We start from the raw sequence: 19,537 nt of genomic DNA on the forward strand, positions 1-19,537 counted from the left end.
TTTTCTAACTGGCACCAGAAGAATGCGGGAAAAAATTCACTGCTAAGGATCGTAACCCAGGTTGAGGTGCCATCCGGAAGTGACCTCTGATCAGACCAAGTCCAACGCATACGGTGTGTTCCCAGACCAAAATTACAAGGTCTGGGATTTGGTTCGAGCGCACAATACTATGATCAGAGGTCACTTCTGTCTGGGGATGGTATTATCAGAGGTCACTTTGGTCTGGGGATGGCATAATCAGAGGTCACTTCGGTCTGAGGGTGGTATGATCAGAGGTCACTTCAGGATGGGAACGGTCTGATTAGAGGCGGATTCAAGTGCACATTAGTCTGATTAGAGACCATTTCGAGCTGAACTTTATTTTTGATTTTTTGATTTTTTGTACTGAGAGATGTTGGCTCTGCCAAGAGGCAATAAAAAGCAGCATTCCGATCACAGACACATCTAGAGTGTGATGGCTTTGATCTGAACCAAAGAGGTCCAACTGATAGAAAATGCCACTCACCTTAAAAGAAAATTTTGATTAACTGTAGAACACAACGTTTTATATGGAAAGCTGTCTAAATCCATCCATTGAGTTCCAAATATGCACTAATGGTATACTAGATAATTTTTTCTCTGCATTTGCATTTTCTTTTTTTAAACAATAACACTTTTAGAACGGTCTTTTTTAGATGAATTTAATAATGCAAACATCAATTTTTATGATATAAATATATTATACCAAAAATTGTTAATAGTGAAAACAATTCACTGATCAGACAATTTCGAGCGTAATTGAGTCTGATCAGAGGTGATTTCGAGACTACGATAGTCTGATCAGGAGTGATTTTTGAGCGTACAATAGTCTGATCAGAAGGCACAATCACCTGGACGATGGTCTGGGTTTGGTCTGGGCCATAGTCGCACAATCCTCTGGACAATGGTCTGATTTTGGTCTGATCAGAGATCCTTTCCGTCTGGAAGGGTCTGATCAGAGACAGTTTCAAGCTCACATCTTACAAAAAATTATTGCTTTCGCGGTAAGAGATGATTGTGCTTTTCAGTGAAAAATTGTTCACAGATTTTCACCGCAATTTTTCCTTAATTTTTTGACGATAAGCTGTGGCTAGGTGGGGACTCGGTAAACTAATTTGATAATTATTGTTGATCCGACCATATCAATCAATTTAAGTAATATTTCAGTCCAGCGGGTTTTTTTCACTGATTTTTCTCTTGACCGGGTAAAAAGTGAAATGGTAAGAATTTGAGCATTCTAAAATTACGGAATTGAAATTTCATGATTCAATGCTGATTTGTTCTGATACTTTGCTCCGGGAAAAACTAAATCAATTGTTAATTTAATAATTTGGTTTCAAGGTTATAGTTATATAAAAAATGATATGATAATTGTTTTTTGTAGAGACAGTGGAGCGAGAAGAGTGAAGAATTGGAGGCAGAGGTACAATTTGTGAACAAACTGCTCAGAAAACTAGAGAGAGTAGCTGACAGATAAACAAACAAACAGACAAACACAATCAAACAAACAATACAAAGAAGTACTAATTAACAAAAATCGCATCAAAAAAATTATCACATTCTGTTTTCTGATATCAGAACTCAACCATGAGGAAAGCAGAGATGAGAAAGTTTAGAGGTATAGAAGAGAAAGCAAAACATGATAGATTTATTGCACTTATTACTATAAAAATGCTAACTATAGTAATTAATCTTGAAAAACAATCCTGAAAAAAAGTACGAAAAGTGAGATGAGAATTGATTCAAGGACATCAAATCTGGAATTGGTCGATAATAAGCGTTGAATAAATCTCGCCGAACGCAAAAAAAATTGGGGTAGTTTTACCTCAACGGAGTTAATGTAAAGTAAGGGCAAAAATACATTGACTGTACATTAAATTGAGATAAGATAGAAACATCTGTTAACCATGCATTACGTCGCCAATCATACATTTTGAGCAAGAAACTTTTCTTGATGAAGTCAGCATTGTCCGCTCTCAAATGTTTTAAGATAAGGTTTTATAGGTTTTCGCAGACAACAGTCACAGTAAGGTTAACTAGTTCAAATTTGCTCAAAATTGGAGAAATTTGTCACAGATGTCCCCGATTGCACAACCTCATGACACGCGAGAAAAACGGACACATTTTTGTCACCATTTCCCGCAAGATTAGGTCTCCAATATCCGCGCTAAAGATAACTACTTTCCGCGTCTTGAACGTCTCTAGTTTCTACAGTAATAGCTATTGTACGGGTTGCTTTTATCAGCAATTTTATTGTCACTATTATCATAGTCTTTTTTATCCGTAATTAATGTTACTATTATCCGCGGCTTTTGTTAGAAATTAGCTTAATTGTTTTGATTGCGTTCAATTGCTTTAATTTTTGTTTCAGAAAGAAAGGAAACTATCTTCTATGAAGAGTCGGTTGGGATATTTTCTGTATGCAAAAGCTGACAGACGAAAGAACACTAACAGAAAAATAACTTATGAACTATATGACGAAAGTTTTTTTTAAAATCCCGCAGTAATTTTTTTTACACCAATAACAAATATAGTCAAATAAAACCACATGTTTCAATTACTGTTAGTTGGATTGAAATTGCGAGTGCCGGTGATGAGGATTTGGATGATTGTGGGAGGCAATGCTTTATTTTTTCTTTGAAGTTTAAAAGTTTAAGATAAGAGATTCTTTCAAAGCTTTCGCAAACTTGATTAGACTGGACGAAAAAGAAGTGACAATCACAAGGCCAGTATTATTGACCAGCCTTGTGAAAGAAGAATATCACAAGACGATTTTCATAGAAATACCAGAGCACCCGACTGATGCAGACATGATTTTCATCCTTTTTTCAGCCAGCAAAAGACGAGTTGCTATTGATGGTAAGAAAGTGTCTACTCAGTCACCTCAGGAATTTTTTCTTTTAACGAAACAAGTTCATCATGTGTTGTGTTTCTCAGAATCAGGTCGTCTGCTCCTTTTTTTGCTAAAACCTTCCAAATCTGTCGAGATAACAACTTCGTCGTTGGACCCGTTTCTTGGAGATCACTGCGATTTGATTAGAAATGAGAGGCAGCATTACATCGCATGGGCATAAAAACATCAGAATGTAGTTAATATGTTTTGAAACTGCTGAAAATAACAGTCAAGAGCATTTGTCAACCAATACCCTAATAACATTTATCGACACTTTGCGAGTTCCAATTTAATTGCCTCTTTGCAGTACAGAAAACTATTTGAAAACGTTTTTATTTGCTTTATCATTTTATAAATCTGTCCCATTTGAATACGTTTTTATTTGCTTATCATTTTATAAATATGTTTTCTTACTCAAGCAATAGTTGGTGAAAAAAATAGCTTTAAGGGATTTTTTTTAAATTAATCAAAAGGACCAATTTTATCTATAAACTGAATCAGCGCCGAAGAATTTTTATCAAAATAATCATAAGACCAATTTTATGCATAAATAAAAACAGCACTGTGGGTTTTTGTTAACATAATGAAAAATCTAATTTTATCTATATGAAAAATGGCACTGAGGATTTTTATTAAATTAATCAAAAGACAACTTTGATCTAAAAAGAAAAACACCACTGAGTGATTCGTTTTCAATAACCTGACGCTGATTATAATAAAGCCTATTTTGTGATTCTTCAATTAGTGTTTGACGCCTATAAAATGATCGCCACTGAGCTCAACTCACTGTCAGGTGATTTAAAATAAATTAAAAATAGCGGTATGTTAATTGCAGCTTATTTTTTTGTACGACGTGATCGAAATGTGAAAGTTGACAAGTTTCTGTCACTGATTTCGTAATTTTTAAGTAATCAATGACAGGAAACCAAATTTAGAGCGCTGCATAAAATCATGATTGGAGCGCAGCATAAATTAGTCATGCTCAAAATTGCGGACAATGTCAATTTTGTTAACAATTTTCGTAACAATTTTGGTTACCTCTAGGATAATTTTGCAAATAAATTTTGTCAAAGTTGGATTTTACTACATGCACTGCAGATTTTGCGAACGTTTTAATAAATCTTTGATTTTTATACCATCAGTTTTGTTTATTGGACACTGTGTAATTGAAAATACTGAATTACATTGCTGTTCTTGTGGCCGATCATTCGTCTTAAACAATAAAGAACAACTGTTAGCATTAATTCCTCCGAGCGCTCTGTGTTACATGCTATGGGGGATTTTATCCATCCAGGTGTACTGACAAAGTTTTTTGCGGCAGAAGCAATATCTAAATTCAGATACTACTGCATATCCTTCTGGATGTGATTCATTAGAAAATCTTAATCAAAATTGAACCTCCCCTAAGTGTGGCAAACCAAGATGGTGGAAACCACGTTTGGTTTGATTTCATTATTATTTTTATTAATAACGGAGCATTATTCTTGGTAGCTTTGCAAAGCTTCATTTTGAACACAATAGAGAAGAGTAGCTTTTAAAGCCACAATCGCGACAAGTTTTGCCTCTGGAAGGGCAGGTGGTTCTACCATTAGTAAATCATTGTTGTTGACAATTACAAAACCCTCGGATTAATGAGTTTGAATCGTACGATTTACATTCGGTGTGTTATTGGGTCCTTAAGATCAGTTGATTGCGTTAAAACTTTAAAAAATGTCAGTGTGATCTGTGGGTTATTAGTTAATTTAAGCACCTCAAGTTGTTTTCTAAACCTATTGTACATTTTGGCACTAAAGACATCGCGATGCCCAGCTTACGATTCTCGATTTTGATAGAAGAAGTCTACGTTCTGGTTAAACAGGTTAAACAGATTGCCTTTTCTGGCTATCAGAGCCAAATTGAAACGAGTTTTGCATTTTCATGAGAATGAGGATCAGTCCGCTGAAAGTTTTTCAAAGAAAGGATCAAATCAAAGGAAGGTTTCAGTATCCTCAGTTTGCGGGCTGCTCTATCGGATACCCTCAAGGAATGAAAATCCAACTTGCGAACAGTACCCAGGTCGAGGTGGCCAGACCGAAGTGACCTCTGATCAGACCATATCTTTGAGCGCACACGTGTTCTCGGTGCGCTCGAATTACATGGTCTGGAGAATACTTCGAGCGCACTTTTGTCTGGACAATGGTCTGGATCTTGTGTGATCAGAGGTCACGTCGGCCTGGGACGGTCTGACCCGAGGCAGTTTTGAGTGCAAACGTGTCTGATCAGAGGCCAATTCGAGCGCACACTAGTCTGATCAGAGGCCGATTCGTGCAATTTTTTTTCAATTTTTCTTGTTTTTGTTTTGCTGACTGAAGCTGTCTCTCCCAAGAGTTTACAATACAGACGCATTCTGATCGAGAGCCTATGATGGTTTGATCAGAGACAAGAGGCCCAGCTGATAGCGACTGCCGGTATCCTTTTGAAAAGTTTGGGATTAATTGTAGATCAAGACATTATTATGTAAAGCTGTCTAAGCTCATCTATTAAGTCAAAAACATGAATTATTGGCATAATCAACAAACTATTTTTCTGGCACTTCGGATTTCTTTTAATTGGCAATGCTTTTATTATAGGCTTTTCCTTAGTTGAATATCATTCTGAAAACATCAATTTTCATGAAATGAATATATTATAACAATATTGAGAGATTTTTTTTCATGTTCAAATCCTTTCTCTGATCAGATTATTTTGAACGCACTTTAGTCTGATCAGAGGCAATTTCGAGCGCACTTCAGTCTAATCAGAGGCGATTTCAAGCGCACTTCAGTCTCATCAGAGGCGATTTCGAGCGCACTTCAGTCTGATCAGAGGCGATTTCGAGCGCACTTCAGTCTGATCAGAGGCGGATTCGAGCGCAGACTCGTCGGATCAGGGGGTGACATTCGAGCGCACAATAGTCTGATCAGAGGAAGTTTTCGAGCGCACTCTAAGCGCACACGGAGCTTAGAGCGCACTCTAGTCTGATCAGAGGTCAAACCAGTCTGGATCGGTCTGATCAGAGGTCAGTTTTGTCCGGGATGGTCTGATCAGAGGCCGTTTCGGTCTGGACCTCAACCTGGTAGACTATGGTTTCACATCAGTTGCTTTAGTAGTGGATAAAACAAGGCTTCCAGCCACAAGCAAAATTTGACCCTTTCTCCAAGAGCTAATCACCAAATGTCGAATCGGGCCAAATTTTACTGATTTCTGGAGGCCTTGTGTTATCCACTACTATATATTAGGTCTATATTCACTTCTTTTATATTTTAAATCTATCATTTCTTGTCTCTTTTAGTGCAAACCACTAGTACAGAGTTAAGCTGGTAATTAACTGTTATCAGACGGATAGGTTGGGTTCTATCCCCACCGACTCCGGTGGACATCCCCAGATACTAGTATAAAACTAATCATTGAAACTGCTTCGCAGATGAGACCGTGTAAAAAGCACGTAAAACCAACTTGCGAAAAAACTTGAACAAAAATTGAAAGAAATATTAAAATAATAAAAATTTTCACATATCCCCTAATCAATATTTAATCAATTTAAAATAAAACTTTCTGTCTCACTTGGTGTAGTGGTTAAATCATCGAGTCTAGTTAAGTTGCTTTAGCAAACGGAAGGTTTGGGGTTCCTTCCTCACTGACTCCAGTAAACGTCCCCCGACTCTAATGAATTACTATGAAACTAAGTGAGATAAAAAAACCAAATTCACAGTTCTAAAAAAGGATAATCCCTGTTGTGAGACTGTATATGGGACACACTGTGATGGGTATACAGTCAAAAACACTGAGATCGGTGGAAACACAGTGATTGTCTTCTTGAATGTCTTCTTGACTATGTCTTCTTGAATATTAAACATGCTCTCTGAATTGATTTCTAGTGTGACCATATCTATATCTATGAAGATAAATACATAGTCTACATTTCCTATTTCTAAATCTATATAATGATATATGTTTATAAACGTTACACATACTACATGTGAGATATTGATCAGGATCAGAATAATGATATCCCAAATGTTCTATATAATCTTTCACTTTAACCATATTTTTACAAACATAACAAGAATATTCTAATTCTTTACAATTATTACAACATTCTTTCCAAGGTTTATTTATGCATTTATTGCATTTCATTTTCATTTTTCGAAAAAATATTTTTTGATTATTCCCCTAAAAAAATACATCATGTCTCAATCAACTAATACTAGTGTCATAAACTTCTGCGATGTCTGTAATCTATCCTTTGAATCAAAGAAGGGTTTATACAGGCATCAATCGTGCGATCTCAAACATAAGGAACTATTGGAGAAAATGTTTGAGTCTGAAGAAGAGAAAATCTCGGAGAGGGTGTATAATTTGGATGAAGATGATTATATTATTAAAACTAGGGCTAAAACTAAAACAGAAACTTAATCAGAAACTGAAACTGAAAACAATATCTATTCTAAGATTAGGTTTATATGTAAAGAATATCATGAAGAATTTAGAAGTAAAGTAGCTCTAACTACTCATTCAATAGTCACAATCGCATGTATCTAGAAAACACAGAAGACTTCGATATGAACTCAAGTCAGAACATGAGAGAACTTCATATTACTGATAAAGGTGGGAATTACATTGAAGATATAGATGAAGCAACTAATTACTCTTTAGAAGAAATTAAAAGCTGTTACCAGTTCAAAAAATTTAAGAGTTTTAAATATAAGATCACGGCTGAATGTGATTATAAGAAGAGAACCAAAAAAGAAGTTAAAACTACTAAAATATTTTTCAATACTGATTATATTAATAATAATGCAATATATGAATATGGTGACTTCAATCGGTGGCTAGATTTCGAAAAGGAAATATATGAAGGTTATGGTTGTGATTTTGAGTTTCTTGGAATAAGAAGTATTCAGTTAAACATTGAACCAACTAAAGCATCTATTGGTAGTTATATAGATTTACCTCCAGATCTCAAAAACTCTATATCGATATTAAATATACGTAGTTATAAATACAATTGCTTAAAACTAACTATAACTGCTTGGCTACATCCCGCCTCACACCATGCAACTCGAGAAAAAATATGTAGATAAACTAATTGAACCAAGACAAAAACATGAAGATGATTTTGCTTATATAATAAGAATACAGAAATTGTATAATATTAATATTTGCGTATACACACCTTGTAGTAAGGGTAAAATAGAATTGTTTAAACAAGTGATGATTTCAATAAAGATAGAAAAGATGTAAGAATATTAGTTTGGAGTAATGGTCAAATAGAACACTGTGCCCTAATAAAAAATATAGAAACCTTGTTAGAACGACCAAATAAAAACAACATTAAATATTATTATTGTGATAGGTGTACCTATTGGTTTAACTCGCAAATTAAAAATGATAAACACAAATGCAGCACCTAATTCAAACCATAGATTGTTTGTCCTAAGAAAAAACATATTACTTTTGTAAATGAACACAAACGTCAGAATATAAAAAATATTATAACTGCCGATATAGAATGTTGCATTGTTGAAGTCTCAACTAATGACTGTAAATATGTAATAGCTGAACATATTGCAATAGCTGTGGGTTACACCTGGCAAGGTAACTTCAAACACTACTTCGGTCTAGGCTGCATCAAAAGATTTGCTAGAGATCTATTAGAAATAGAAACTGAGAATAATTTCAAAAATAATGAAAAGATGATATTCACAGAAGAAGATAAATTATATCATGAAACTAATAACACTTATCATATCTGCAGTAAAACATGTATTAAAAAAGTAAGAGATCATTGCCATGAAACTGGTAAATATAGAGGAACAGCATGTAAAATATGTAATCTAAGATACAAACAACAAAACTTCATTCCAGTAATATTCCATAATGGCTCTGGCTATGACTTCAACCTACTATACAGTGAACTCTTCAAACAGAATAATGATAAAAGAAAAGTGGATAACATACCACTAGCTGCTGGTAAGTCTAAGATGTTTAGCATTGGTTGTCTCAAATTCTTAGACAGTTATAACTTCTTAGCTATGCCTCTAGATCAAATGGCAAAGATATACGGGTGTAAAACTAAAACATTATATCCATATGAATACTTTGGTTTAGACTCCTTGGGAACCACGACAAAGTCGTATAATAATCTTATAGGTAATCTAAAAATAGAAGACATCAAATCCTCTCTACATAATAAATTACCAACACAAGAAGATGCCGATATCTTTAATAAAGACAACAGTCATAAAACTGGTAAAGATCTAACTATAGAGTATTTACAAAATGATGTGGAAATATTAGACTACTGCATGAATGAATATGTTAAACTAAGTATGAAAGAATTCGAGCTTAACCCACTACATTATGTAAGTCTCCGAGGTTATAGTTTTGATTGTTGGTTAATGTCAAGCGGTGTAACATTAGATACATTGCAAGATAAACAAATACTAGATGATTTTGTTGGAGCAAAGAGAGGTGGTACATGTGGAATAATGGGAGCTAGATATATAGATAACAGTGATGGTAAGACCATATGGTACATAGACGCAAACAACCTATATGGTTATGCAATGATGCAAAAGTTACCTTATAAGGATTTTGAGTTTATTACTACTACTACTCTAGATCCGCAAAGCGGGTTCCTCGATGTAAAATTGAAAACTCCAGATGATAGTGATCATGGTTACTATATAGTTTGTGATATTGATTATACTAATGAAAGTAAAGAGAGAACAGAACAGTTAGCACTAATGCCTATTAAGAGAAAGATAAATGATAATGAATTGGGATACCGACAAGGAGAGAAAAGTAAAGGAAGATCAGGGAAACTGCTTCACAGATCAGAGAAATTAATCTTAGACCAAAACAACAAAACTGAATATATGGTTCATTATAGGATGTTAAAGTTCTATGTCAAGATGGGAGTAAAAGTAACAAAAATACATAGAGTAATTAAATTTAAATAAGACTACATATGTAGAGATTATATACAAAACAATACAAATAAAAGAGCAACAGCTAATTTGAAGCAGAAAAGGATGTAAGGAAATTAATGAATAACTCATTATATGGAAGAATGTGCATGAAAACTCTACACTTCTTTCAAAGTAAGTTCTTGCATGATGAAGAAAAGATAATGAAAAGTGTAAGTAAACCAACATTTAAGAATATAACGAGATATAGAGATTATAGCCAAATATAAAAAAAAATAGAATATGATTCTCCAGTATATGTAGGTGTTACTATCTTAGAATTAAGTAAATTACACATGTATGATGTATTCTATAATATTCTACAACCATCCCTCAAAGATCTAACACTTCACTATATGGATACGGACAGTTTCGTATTAAGTTATAGTGAAGGTAAAGTTAGTGATGAGCATATGGACTTAAGTAATACCTATAAAAACTAATAATAAAGTCCCCGGCAAGTTTAAGCACGAGCTGGGAAGTAGGATTATTGAGGAATTTATAGTATTGTCCCCCAAAACATATAGCTTCAAAAATTATCCCAAAAACACTAAAGAAAAAGGATTAAAGAAGCATAATAATGCTAGGCACATAGATTATTATGTTGCGTTAATGAATAATACACAGAGAACAGTAGATGAATGTAGAATACAAAAAGTTGGTGATAACATGACAACAACAAAAACAAGTAAGATTAGTCTAAACATATTTGATGATAAAAGATTTTATGTAAATATTATCAAAAGCTATCCTCATGATGAGAATCTATATCTATTCAAAAGAGATTTAATAAAAATGATCCACCAAGCATCAGTGAACGAGCAAAGCTCGCGGTTTATCAAACTGCTTCGCAGATCATTAGATGGAGACAAAGACCTACTGGTTAAAAATATTCTAGAACTAACCATTAATGATGATAGACAGTTAATTGAAGTTGCTATTATATTATATAATGAGCTTAGCTAATTTTTATAACAATTAATTATAGACCTAATTCATTCATTACATCCATAGGGATGGTAGTTAGTATATTATAAATCATTATCTGAGCCATATTTCTGCCTTCAGCTATTTCTGGGAAGTGAATGTGACGCAATTCTTTGAATGCATCGCAAAGCTGGTTGAGTTCAAACGTATTAGCTGGTGCTACATTTAAACAAGAAGTGCTATAAGTTGTTTTAATTTGAAACTTTTGATCCAAATTTTCGTAGTGTGCAACTGTCACTTGTTCTGAAATTTTTGAAAGTGGCTTATCATGCTCTGTGTTAAGATACTGAAGCGTAGTGGCTTCTTGATCTTCGCATGGAAGGGCAAAGAACTTTGTGATTTTGTCAAGTATGAAAGTAAATTGGCTTCCGTGATCGATCAGAGCGTACGTATCGAAAGCTTTCTTGCCGTTTAGAAAAGATACTGGGATAAGTTGAAGTTGTTCGAACCGTTCTTTTGGTGTAGACTGTAGATGATTCACGCTAAAATTTTGGTTGGCATTGTTCAAATTAGCGCGCTGAAATTGATTCTGACTTTTGTTTGCAAAAGACTGTCCGTAGCGGCTCTTTTGTGTTTTGGATGAGACGCTTGCGTTGTTGTTACTTCCTGGTTCACATTGCTGTTTGACTGGCTGATTTTCTTGGTTGGTAACATTTGTACCTGTGGAATTGCTGGTTGCAAAAGCAGCTGGCGGTCGCTTGATAATTTTAGCGAGGTCATGCAGTGTTGTGTGGTGGTCTCCACTGCATGTTTGGCAGCGTTTTGTTGATGGGCAATTTTGCTTCTTGTGTTTATTGCTCAAAACAGTTCGAGCAAAGATTGCTCTTGCTTACAATGTCAAATCGCTAGCTTGGGCTGAATTTTTGGTAATCGGGACAGGTCGCTAGTATAGGGTTTCCTCAACATTTTTTGCAAGAACGCTTTGGTTGATTTGCGTTGTTTAGGGGTTGAAAAGGAGGGGCGCTGGGCGGTTTCGGAGTACCGCTACTGCTTATTGTTGTTGACTGATTTCGATTAGTCGGCTGTGCTGGAAAGCTTGAACTTTGGTTACTTTAATTTCTTTCGTGACTATCGCTGTTGTTCATGTTTCCAGAGCTATTAAAGTTGTTTCTACGAAGGTTATTTTGCTGGAATGTTTCGCGGTTTATCTTATCGTACACATGTGCTTGAACTTCTAACCATTTCTGAAATTCAACTAAAGTAGCTGGTGTTTTAATTGATGTAACGGTGAACTCTGTCCATTTGAGGAGGATGTTATGCGGGACTTTTTCTTTAGCTTTCTTCATAAGTGTTGAGCTCTGTAGGTCTGCTGTGTATCCCAGGTATCGGAAAGCTTGCACTAAACGTTTTGCTTGTTATAGTCATTAGTTGATTTCCAGTTTTCCAATTGATTTATGAAGGCATTCACCACTATTGTAGGATCATCAAAATATGACATGAGTTCGTTTAAAGCTGTGCTATAATAAGCAGGATCACACGAATACGCTTGGATGACATCTATTGCTTTTCCAGTAACTGCATTTTACAGGTAGGTGAAACGATGTGTGTCAGTAATACTAATGTTGTTATGTACGAGGCAAAAATATTATTTATCCATTCGTAGTACTTCAATGGGTTGCCATTAAAGTTTTGAATTCTAAGAGGTGGTAAATTTATTGAGTGTTTACTCGTTGGATTCTGCCAATATGGAGCTGTGTTTGAGGTCCACGGTAAAGAATTGATTTCAAATGAAGGTTGTCTGAACCTTTCATTTGATATTGGATGTAATACGCTGGAAAATTGATGTGAATGTGGTAATTGTGACTCGGGATTTTGCTCTACTGAAGGCAGTGCTTGTGGGGGAAACGTTGAGATTGAATGAGCAATGGGAACACTTTCGGTTATTGTTTTTAAACAGGCGGTTTGTTGAACACCGAAGGGGTTGAGAGGCTCAAAGCCTACGGTTTTGAATTGTGACTGTGGCTGGAATTGAGTAAAGCTCTCTGGTAAAATTTTATTCTCTGTGTTTTTCAATTCCTGTCCAAAATGCAATGGTAAAGAAAATAAGTTAGAAGTTTGAAAATTGTTCGAGTTTTGGCAGGAATTTTCAGAGAACTAATTAAAGTTTGTCATTGTGTTACTCAGTTCAATTGATTGTTTTGTCTGTTGCGGATCAAAATCTAGATTCTGTGCGTTTTCTTGACTGTAATATTTGACAGAACTGGGATTCATCAAGCGGGAATTATGTGTTCCTTGGTATTTGGAACAACCCATGCTCTTTTGTTCAAACGTTTGCGTCTGAAACCGTTCCTCGGCGATATCTCCAGAAAATTCAGATAGCATGTTTTTTGACTGAAATTGATTATTAAAGTTTTCCTGAGGAAAAGGGTTTTGAAATTTATTTTGCGTGCTTACAAAACTAAGCGGCTGGACTGAATCATTGTCCGCTTTAAGCTGCTGCTGGTTGACTGGAAAATTATCAACAGCAGATAACGTTGTATCACTGAGAGCAAAACGATCGAGAGTTTTTGCGACGGTCGTCTCAGGTTTCGCAAAATTTTTATCCGAGTGTTTTACTTCTGTTTTGGAATCAACTGTGTTATCGATGTTAATTGGTCTGAATAAACTTGTTGTACTCATTGCAATAGTAGGGGGATTCTCGTTGTTGCCATTTAAAAACTTTGACAACATTGGTTTGGTCCTGTGGCATTCAGACAAAAACAGTGATGGTTTCTCCGGTCTCGGTGGTAAAGGTGGTGTTTTGTTGGAGAATGATGACCGTTCTGGGTTGCTTGCTTCTGGAATCTCGTTCATTAATGGTGAGCATCTCCGTGAGGTTGGATATCTGGCAGTCGTATGAGTTGTTACACTGACATCATCGCGTATCCTAGTTGAAGATTGGCTGAGTAGTCCATCGTCATCTAAACTGTCAATTTCGTGTTCAAATTTCTCTAGACTTGACAGATGGTTTGAATATCGTTCCATGACAGATGAAGTGCTGCTGGAGTTCGGACTTCCCTTTAACACGGCATCAAGTGTTGTTTTCAGCTCGTCAACATTTGTTTTTGCTTTATTGATGAGCAGGGTGAGTGATCTGAAACTCTTTCTCTGATCGATTGCAGTTTTTAAGAGGTCCAGCTTGCTTTTCAAACTCAGCTCTGCAATTTTGAATTTGTTAAACGCGTACTGACAACTTTGACTGTTCTTCTTTGTCATCTAGCTCTTGTTGGTCTTTTTCGTACTAACAGGTAAAAACGGCTTCGAAACCAGAGCAACGCAAAATTCAAATTTGAAAAACAATTTTTATGACGCTGTGAGGCTAATCAGGCCCATGTTTTTTTTGTTGAAAATTACGACGCAACTTTTCCAAAAAATAGAATCTTAAAATTTTTTTGTGCTAAATCTAGCTAGTTTTATCTTAAAAAAAGAAAAATAACCGTGTGCGCGCGCTTGTTTGGTTATTTCAATAAACACGACCAAATAAATGCTACAACTTGGCGAATTCAAGATTTTCTTATGAATAGAATATGTGTATGGCTCTTGAATAGTTTTTGTTACAATCTTTTACAAGGACAAACCATTTTTGAAAACGGAACAAAAAAATGCTTAGAGGTTGCTACTGCTTAGACCCTGTGTTGAAAAAGTTTAGAAGTTTTTGTTTGTTTTATTGCGGTGCGAATAGGCAACGTGAGCTACAGACAAGCAGACAAGACAACTCGATTTGTACTGGGGCTCGTTTGATATTCTTTCCTCTTAAGTTGAACTGCTTGCTTCTTGTTTTCTTTTCAAACTTTACTTTGAATATTTCTTCCGCTCTTGTAACTGCTGACACTAAGTTTTGAAGATCATCTACTATGGTAACTACTGACACCAAAAATGCTCTCTTCTTCTATCTGGTGACTACTGAGACCGAAAAGGGGCAAGGGGACTTCTTTCGGCATTTTCTGGGACCGCGGACAGAAAGAAAGAGACGTTTGAGTTTTGCAACTCAAAGGGAGCTTTTGATTTTCGAGCTTTTGATTTTCTTGCTTTTGCGCTAAAGAAAGAGTTTTCAATTTTCTTTTTTTTTCGTTTTTCTTGAGAAGTTGATTTCAGTGCATACTATCCCATTAACTAGGCGCGCGGTTAGTAGTATACACAAATTGAAAACAAAAAAATGTGATTGTCTGGTCTCTTAGGAATACATACTACCCCATTAACTAGGCTCGCGGCTAGTAGTATGCAACTTTTTTTTGTTAAAGAAGCAATTTTGCAAATGTTCTGTTGCCTCTTTACTAAATGCAAAATTGAAATACTGAAATTGAACCTCGTTTTAAACCAAATTTAATGGGCTCAATGAATACGTTTTCTAAGATCTACTAATCGTTTATTTCAAAACGTCAGGAAAACATTTTTTTGAATTTTTAAAGTCAAAGATGCAATTTTTGCCAAATTCTAGTTTCCTCTTTGTTAAAATGCGAAACTCATAAACTAACTTTGGAACTTCTATGTATTTCCAACACAAATGACTAAATTTACGGGTTCTACCTCACGAGAGTCGGTTTTGATGGAAATTGCAGCTACACAGTTTTCGTTATAATCATCGTAATCGGAGTCGTAGTTGGCATCGTAAATGCTTTTCTGCTGTAGAAGCTTGCTGATATTGTTAACTTGTTCCGCCGCCGTTGTTGAAGTACCTACTGTAGCCGCCTCAGAAACCGAGTCATCTACATAGTTTACTCTAGGTTTTGGTTTACTAGATTGTTTTGGTTTGCGACAAACTTTTGCAAAGTGATTAGCGATTCCACAAATTTTGCAAGATTTTCCACGAGCAGGACAGTTTTGTCTATGAGAAGGAGTCCAGCCATAGCCACAATTTGGGCAAATCGTAGGTTTGACAAATTGGTTTGTCGGTGCTCGGGTTCTATTCCACGATCCTTGAACACTATTTATCGATTGACTTGAAATTTCATTTGTGGTGTTGGGAATTGGAGTTCCAGAAATTTTCAATTGGTTTTGTATTCCCATTTCAATGTTCATTGCAACCTCGAGAGCTTTTTTAGCCGTCCGTGATTCTTTGAGTAGCTCCCTTTGGATTTCACCATCTTGCATATTAGCAATGAAGAGATCCCGAATGATCAACTCCTCGTGACTTCCCAAATCACAGTTTAGAGACAACTCTCGAAGACACCCGTAGAACTTTTCCACAGGTTCTACTTTCATTTGTTTTTGAGTGAGAAATGTGTATCGATCAAATGTGATATTTCTTTGCTTAGTGAACACACTATCAAGACAATCCCAAAGAACTTTTGTTGTCACTCTATCGATCTGGATACTCGGTTCTTGCGAACCAAATATTCGTCTCCCTTCCATTCCCAAGCTGAGGTATGTTAGAGAGACTGCTTTGCTATCACAGTACTTCCAAGGTTTTTCTCCACACAGTATGCCAACAAGTTCTATTTTTTGACATCTATTGAGCCACGAATTTTTGAGCTGTTCGTTTCTGGTACGTCGATCTCGTTCACTTTAAGCTGTGCTATTTTCGACATCATCCTCGTAAATGGGTTCTGGGGATAGATTGACTTTGTCCGGAGGGTCGTCAAGGAGAGTGTCAATTGAAATTCCTTCTTTAGCCATGATAGCCAATTTTAGCATGATCTGCCATCGATCCCATCGCAATGGAGGTTCAAGTGTTGGTTTATCCCAAAAGGGCTCGATTCCCAAGAGTGCACGTTCTTAAGTTGCTGACTGCGCCATGTGATATCCCTGACTGTAGAGATACAATTCGTGTCACAAATCCACTTAGAGTTAGGTGAGTGGATTCGAGGTGCGAATCCAACTTTTACTGAATTATTGGATTACCACCTTTAGACTTAGCAACAATCGTGTTGCGATTGCAGACAAATTATTGAGAGTGGAATTCCTCCTCAAATCCAATACAATCTCGACTAGTGCAAAACAGACTAGATTGAATGCAACTGAATTCAGAAACAAGATTCAAGAGAATAAATAAATAATCAAAAGTGGGGGGTGTGAACAATCTGAAATATTGACTTTTTAGTCGGCGGTAAATTACTTGTATGTGAACGATGACTTTAGTCTGACAAGGACAAGAATAAATGATTTAGTACAACTTAATGAACATGAACTAAAATAAGGTACAACCGTACCACACCGGTCATTGAGACCATTATTCAAGAAGAGGCGTCACAACCTTCAGTAGTGGAGACATCCTTTGATCTACCGATAGTGAGTCCGCCTGCACCCCCTCCAGTTGGGAGATGTTCCCCTGAAAATTACGAGTATGAAGATTATGCTAGAGAGGTTAGCATGAGCGTCTTCGACGCCGAAAATCAAATTTAAACTCAGTTCCAAAACTTTAAATTGTTGCATTCATTTAAATTAAATTGTGAGTTATTAAATCTGATCTGGATTGGTACTACAATTAAGAAAATTTTCTGTTGGTATTCAATATTTATTTGTAAATGTCTCTCCTTTACAGCCGTTCAATTAAACTTTGGTTCTGTAGCCGTTCACCATAGATATTTTATTTATTGGATTCGCAGCTCAATTGTGCTTTAATTTATGTTGTATGTTTCCAAGTGAATGTAAAAGTGAGGGAATTACACTAATTTTAAATGATTAGCATATGTCTCTCAATTCCACTGCAATTATCTGTTGGTTTTTTGTTGCTCTCTTTATCTACTATTTTTAGTAACCAGTACATATGTTATTAAAATTCTAAATTTTATACTGTTGCAGTCTAAAATTTATTTGGAGCCGAGGATATGTGGTACGGTTGTACCTTATTAAGTTCAAATTATTTCATTTAAGTACGTAATCTGTTTAAGTTTGTCCTTGCCTAATCAAAGGTCAGTGTTCACCTATTTTAAGTTTGCCTCCGACTAATTAGTTAAGTTTTCAGTTGTTCACACAACCCACTTTCATCATCCTGTCATTCCCTTAACTTTCATCATTTAATTCAGTTGCTTTTATTCTACTCTGTTTTCCAGTAAGAAGGATCCTATTGGATTCGAGGAGGATTTCCACGGCAGATAAAACACGGTTGCATTTGTAGCTCAATTGCTGAAACAAACTAAAAGTGGTAATCCGACAAATTTAAAAAAGCTTGGATTCGCACCTCGAATCCCACTCTACAAACTCTAAGTGGATTTGTGGCTCAGATACGTATCTCCACAGTCAAGGATATCACAAAGGTGTTAAGACTTTTAAACTTTTCCAAACTCTTAGGAACTGTATCCTAAATATAACTTTTGCTTAAAATGGGCAACATAGTTTCGCGAAGGCTTTGAAATGCGCTCTCTTGATCGTGCCTCACTTGCAAATTGAGTATTCCGCTCAATCGACCTCCGTTAGTTTTGTTATATGAAAAGCTTGTATACCATTTTTGAAACTAACGGCTATCCCCGTTCAAGAGTTGCAAGCGGCTGTATACGGAGCTCAAAAAATTGATTTGTGTCAGTGAAGAAAAAGAAATAAAAAAAGAGATACTAAAATATGTCTATTTAGCTTTTATTTGGTTTTTTTTGTCCACAGCCGGCACAGGAGATGATGGATCTCCGGGCTAGAGTCACCAAATGCAAAAAAAACTCAAACAGATCTCAGGACCCTTCGTTACGGTTAATCAAAGATCTGAAAGGCACAAACAAAACAATTTTCTCTCCCACTACATAAAAATCCTTTTTTTCCTTCTGAAAAACCAAGTAGAGCAAAAGCAACAATCCACTAAAGGCGCGTGATTGCTTGTCAAAAAAACCGTTGGTTTGATGATCTGGCGTTGTCCTTTGATTAATGATGGAAACAATGGAGTTGCCAATACACCACACACACAAACACTAAACTAGTTCTCGTTTTGGTCGCGAGAAGACTTCAGTCAATATCTTGGAGTTTAATTGCAAACTTCGATTAGAGCAGTTGGAGAACAGACATGCCGCAAAACGCTGCAGAAAAATAGGTTTGCTTTGATGCAACTGGTCTCGATTTTACAGCAAATTTAACTGTAAAAAAACAATTTCAAGCTATTTAGCTGATCTATGTTGCTATTCACAGAACTTGTGGTCAGATTGTTACATCTTGAAGTATAAAATAGCCTCACAACAGACTCCACAATTAACCGCATGTGACTTTCTAAAAGCCAGTTGGAGTAGCGTAGTATATTTGAGGCTCATGAAATTAATCGTTGCCAAAAACCTCATAAATGTAAAGATGGAACGAAGTTTAATCTGCGGTTTCCCCTTACGGTGGAGCTCGGGAATAAATTGGTTAACAAATTCAAATGGTCACTTTAAAATGTCACTGGCTTTCGAAAAAAACTGATGACAACTGAGTACAATTCTAGTTTTTTGTCAATAGAAGCAAACATTAGCTGTAGGCCGCTCACAACTCTTTGTTGTTAGCAAGACGATCCTATACCACTGACGCCAAATCTATTCCTTCTAGTTTGTTCGTCTGTTAGATTGTTTCCTGGCTCTTTTACTGAGAAGAACCAATCAACGATTCCTTCCCCGTTGTCTTGTGTCCTTTTGAAGTAGTAGTTCACTCAAAAAAATTTTAAAAGTCAATCGGCAAATGCATTGGGTTTGTTGTGAAGAGTAGCACAAAATTTCCCGAAAAACAAAAATTTGGCAAAAAACAATCAATTTGTTTTATCAGCGTTCAGATACTTAACTTG

The 19,537-nt window shown here is 35.8% G+C and overlaps 1 protein-coding gene across 2 annotated transcripts in view; it reads left to right on the plus strand.

Moving 5' to 3' along the window:
• The window catches only part of LOC142350294 (uncharacterized), a 68,853-nt gene that overhangs the window by 14,892 nt on the left and 34,424 nt on the right, over positions 1-19,537 (plus strand). Inside the window, exon 5 of one of the 2 annotated variants that reach the window (XM_075402094.1) lies at positions 1,403-1,592. The exons of the other annotated variant lie outside the window; for it this stretch is intronic. Within the exon in view, the coding sequence (XP_075258209.1) occupies positions 1,403-1,495 (93 nt within the window). The 3' untranslated portion in view covers positions 1,496-1,592. Of the gene's footprint in view, positions 1-1,402; positions 1,593-19,537 lie in introns of those variants that run through there. 2 annotated transcript variants of the gene reach the window in all.

This window comes from Convolutriloba macropyga, chromosome 12 (genome assembly GCF_964194025.1).
Source record: "Convolutriloba macropyga chromosome 12, txConMacr16.3, whole genome shotgun sequence".
In the NCBI taxonomy this organism is placed as follows: domain Eukaryota; kingdom Metazoa; phylum Xenacoelomorpha; order Acoela; family Convolutidae; genus Convolutriloba; species Convolutriloba macropyga.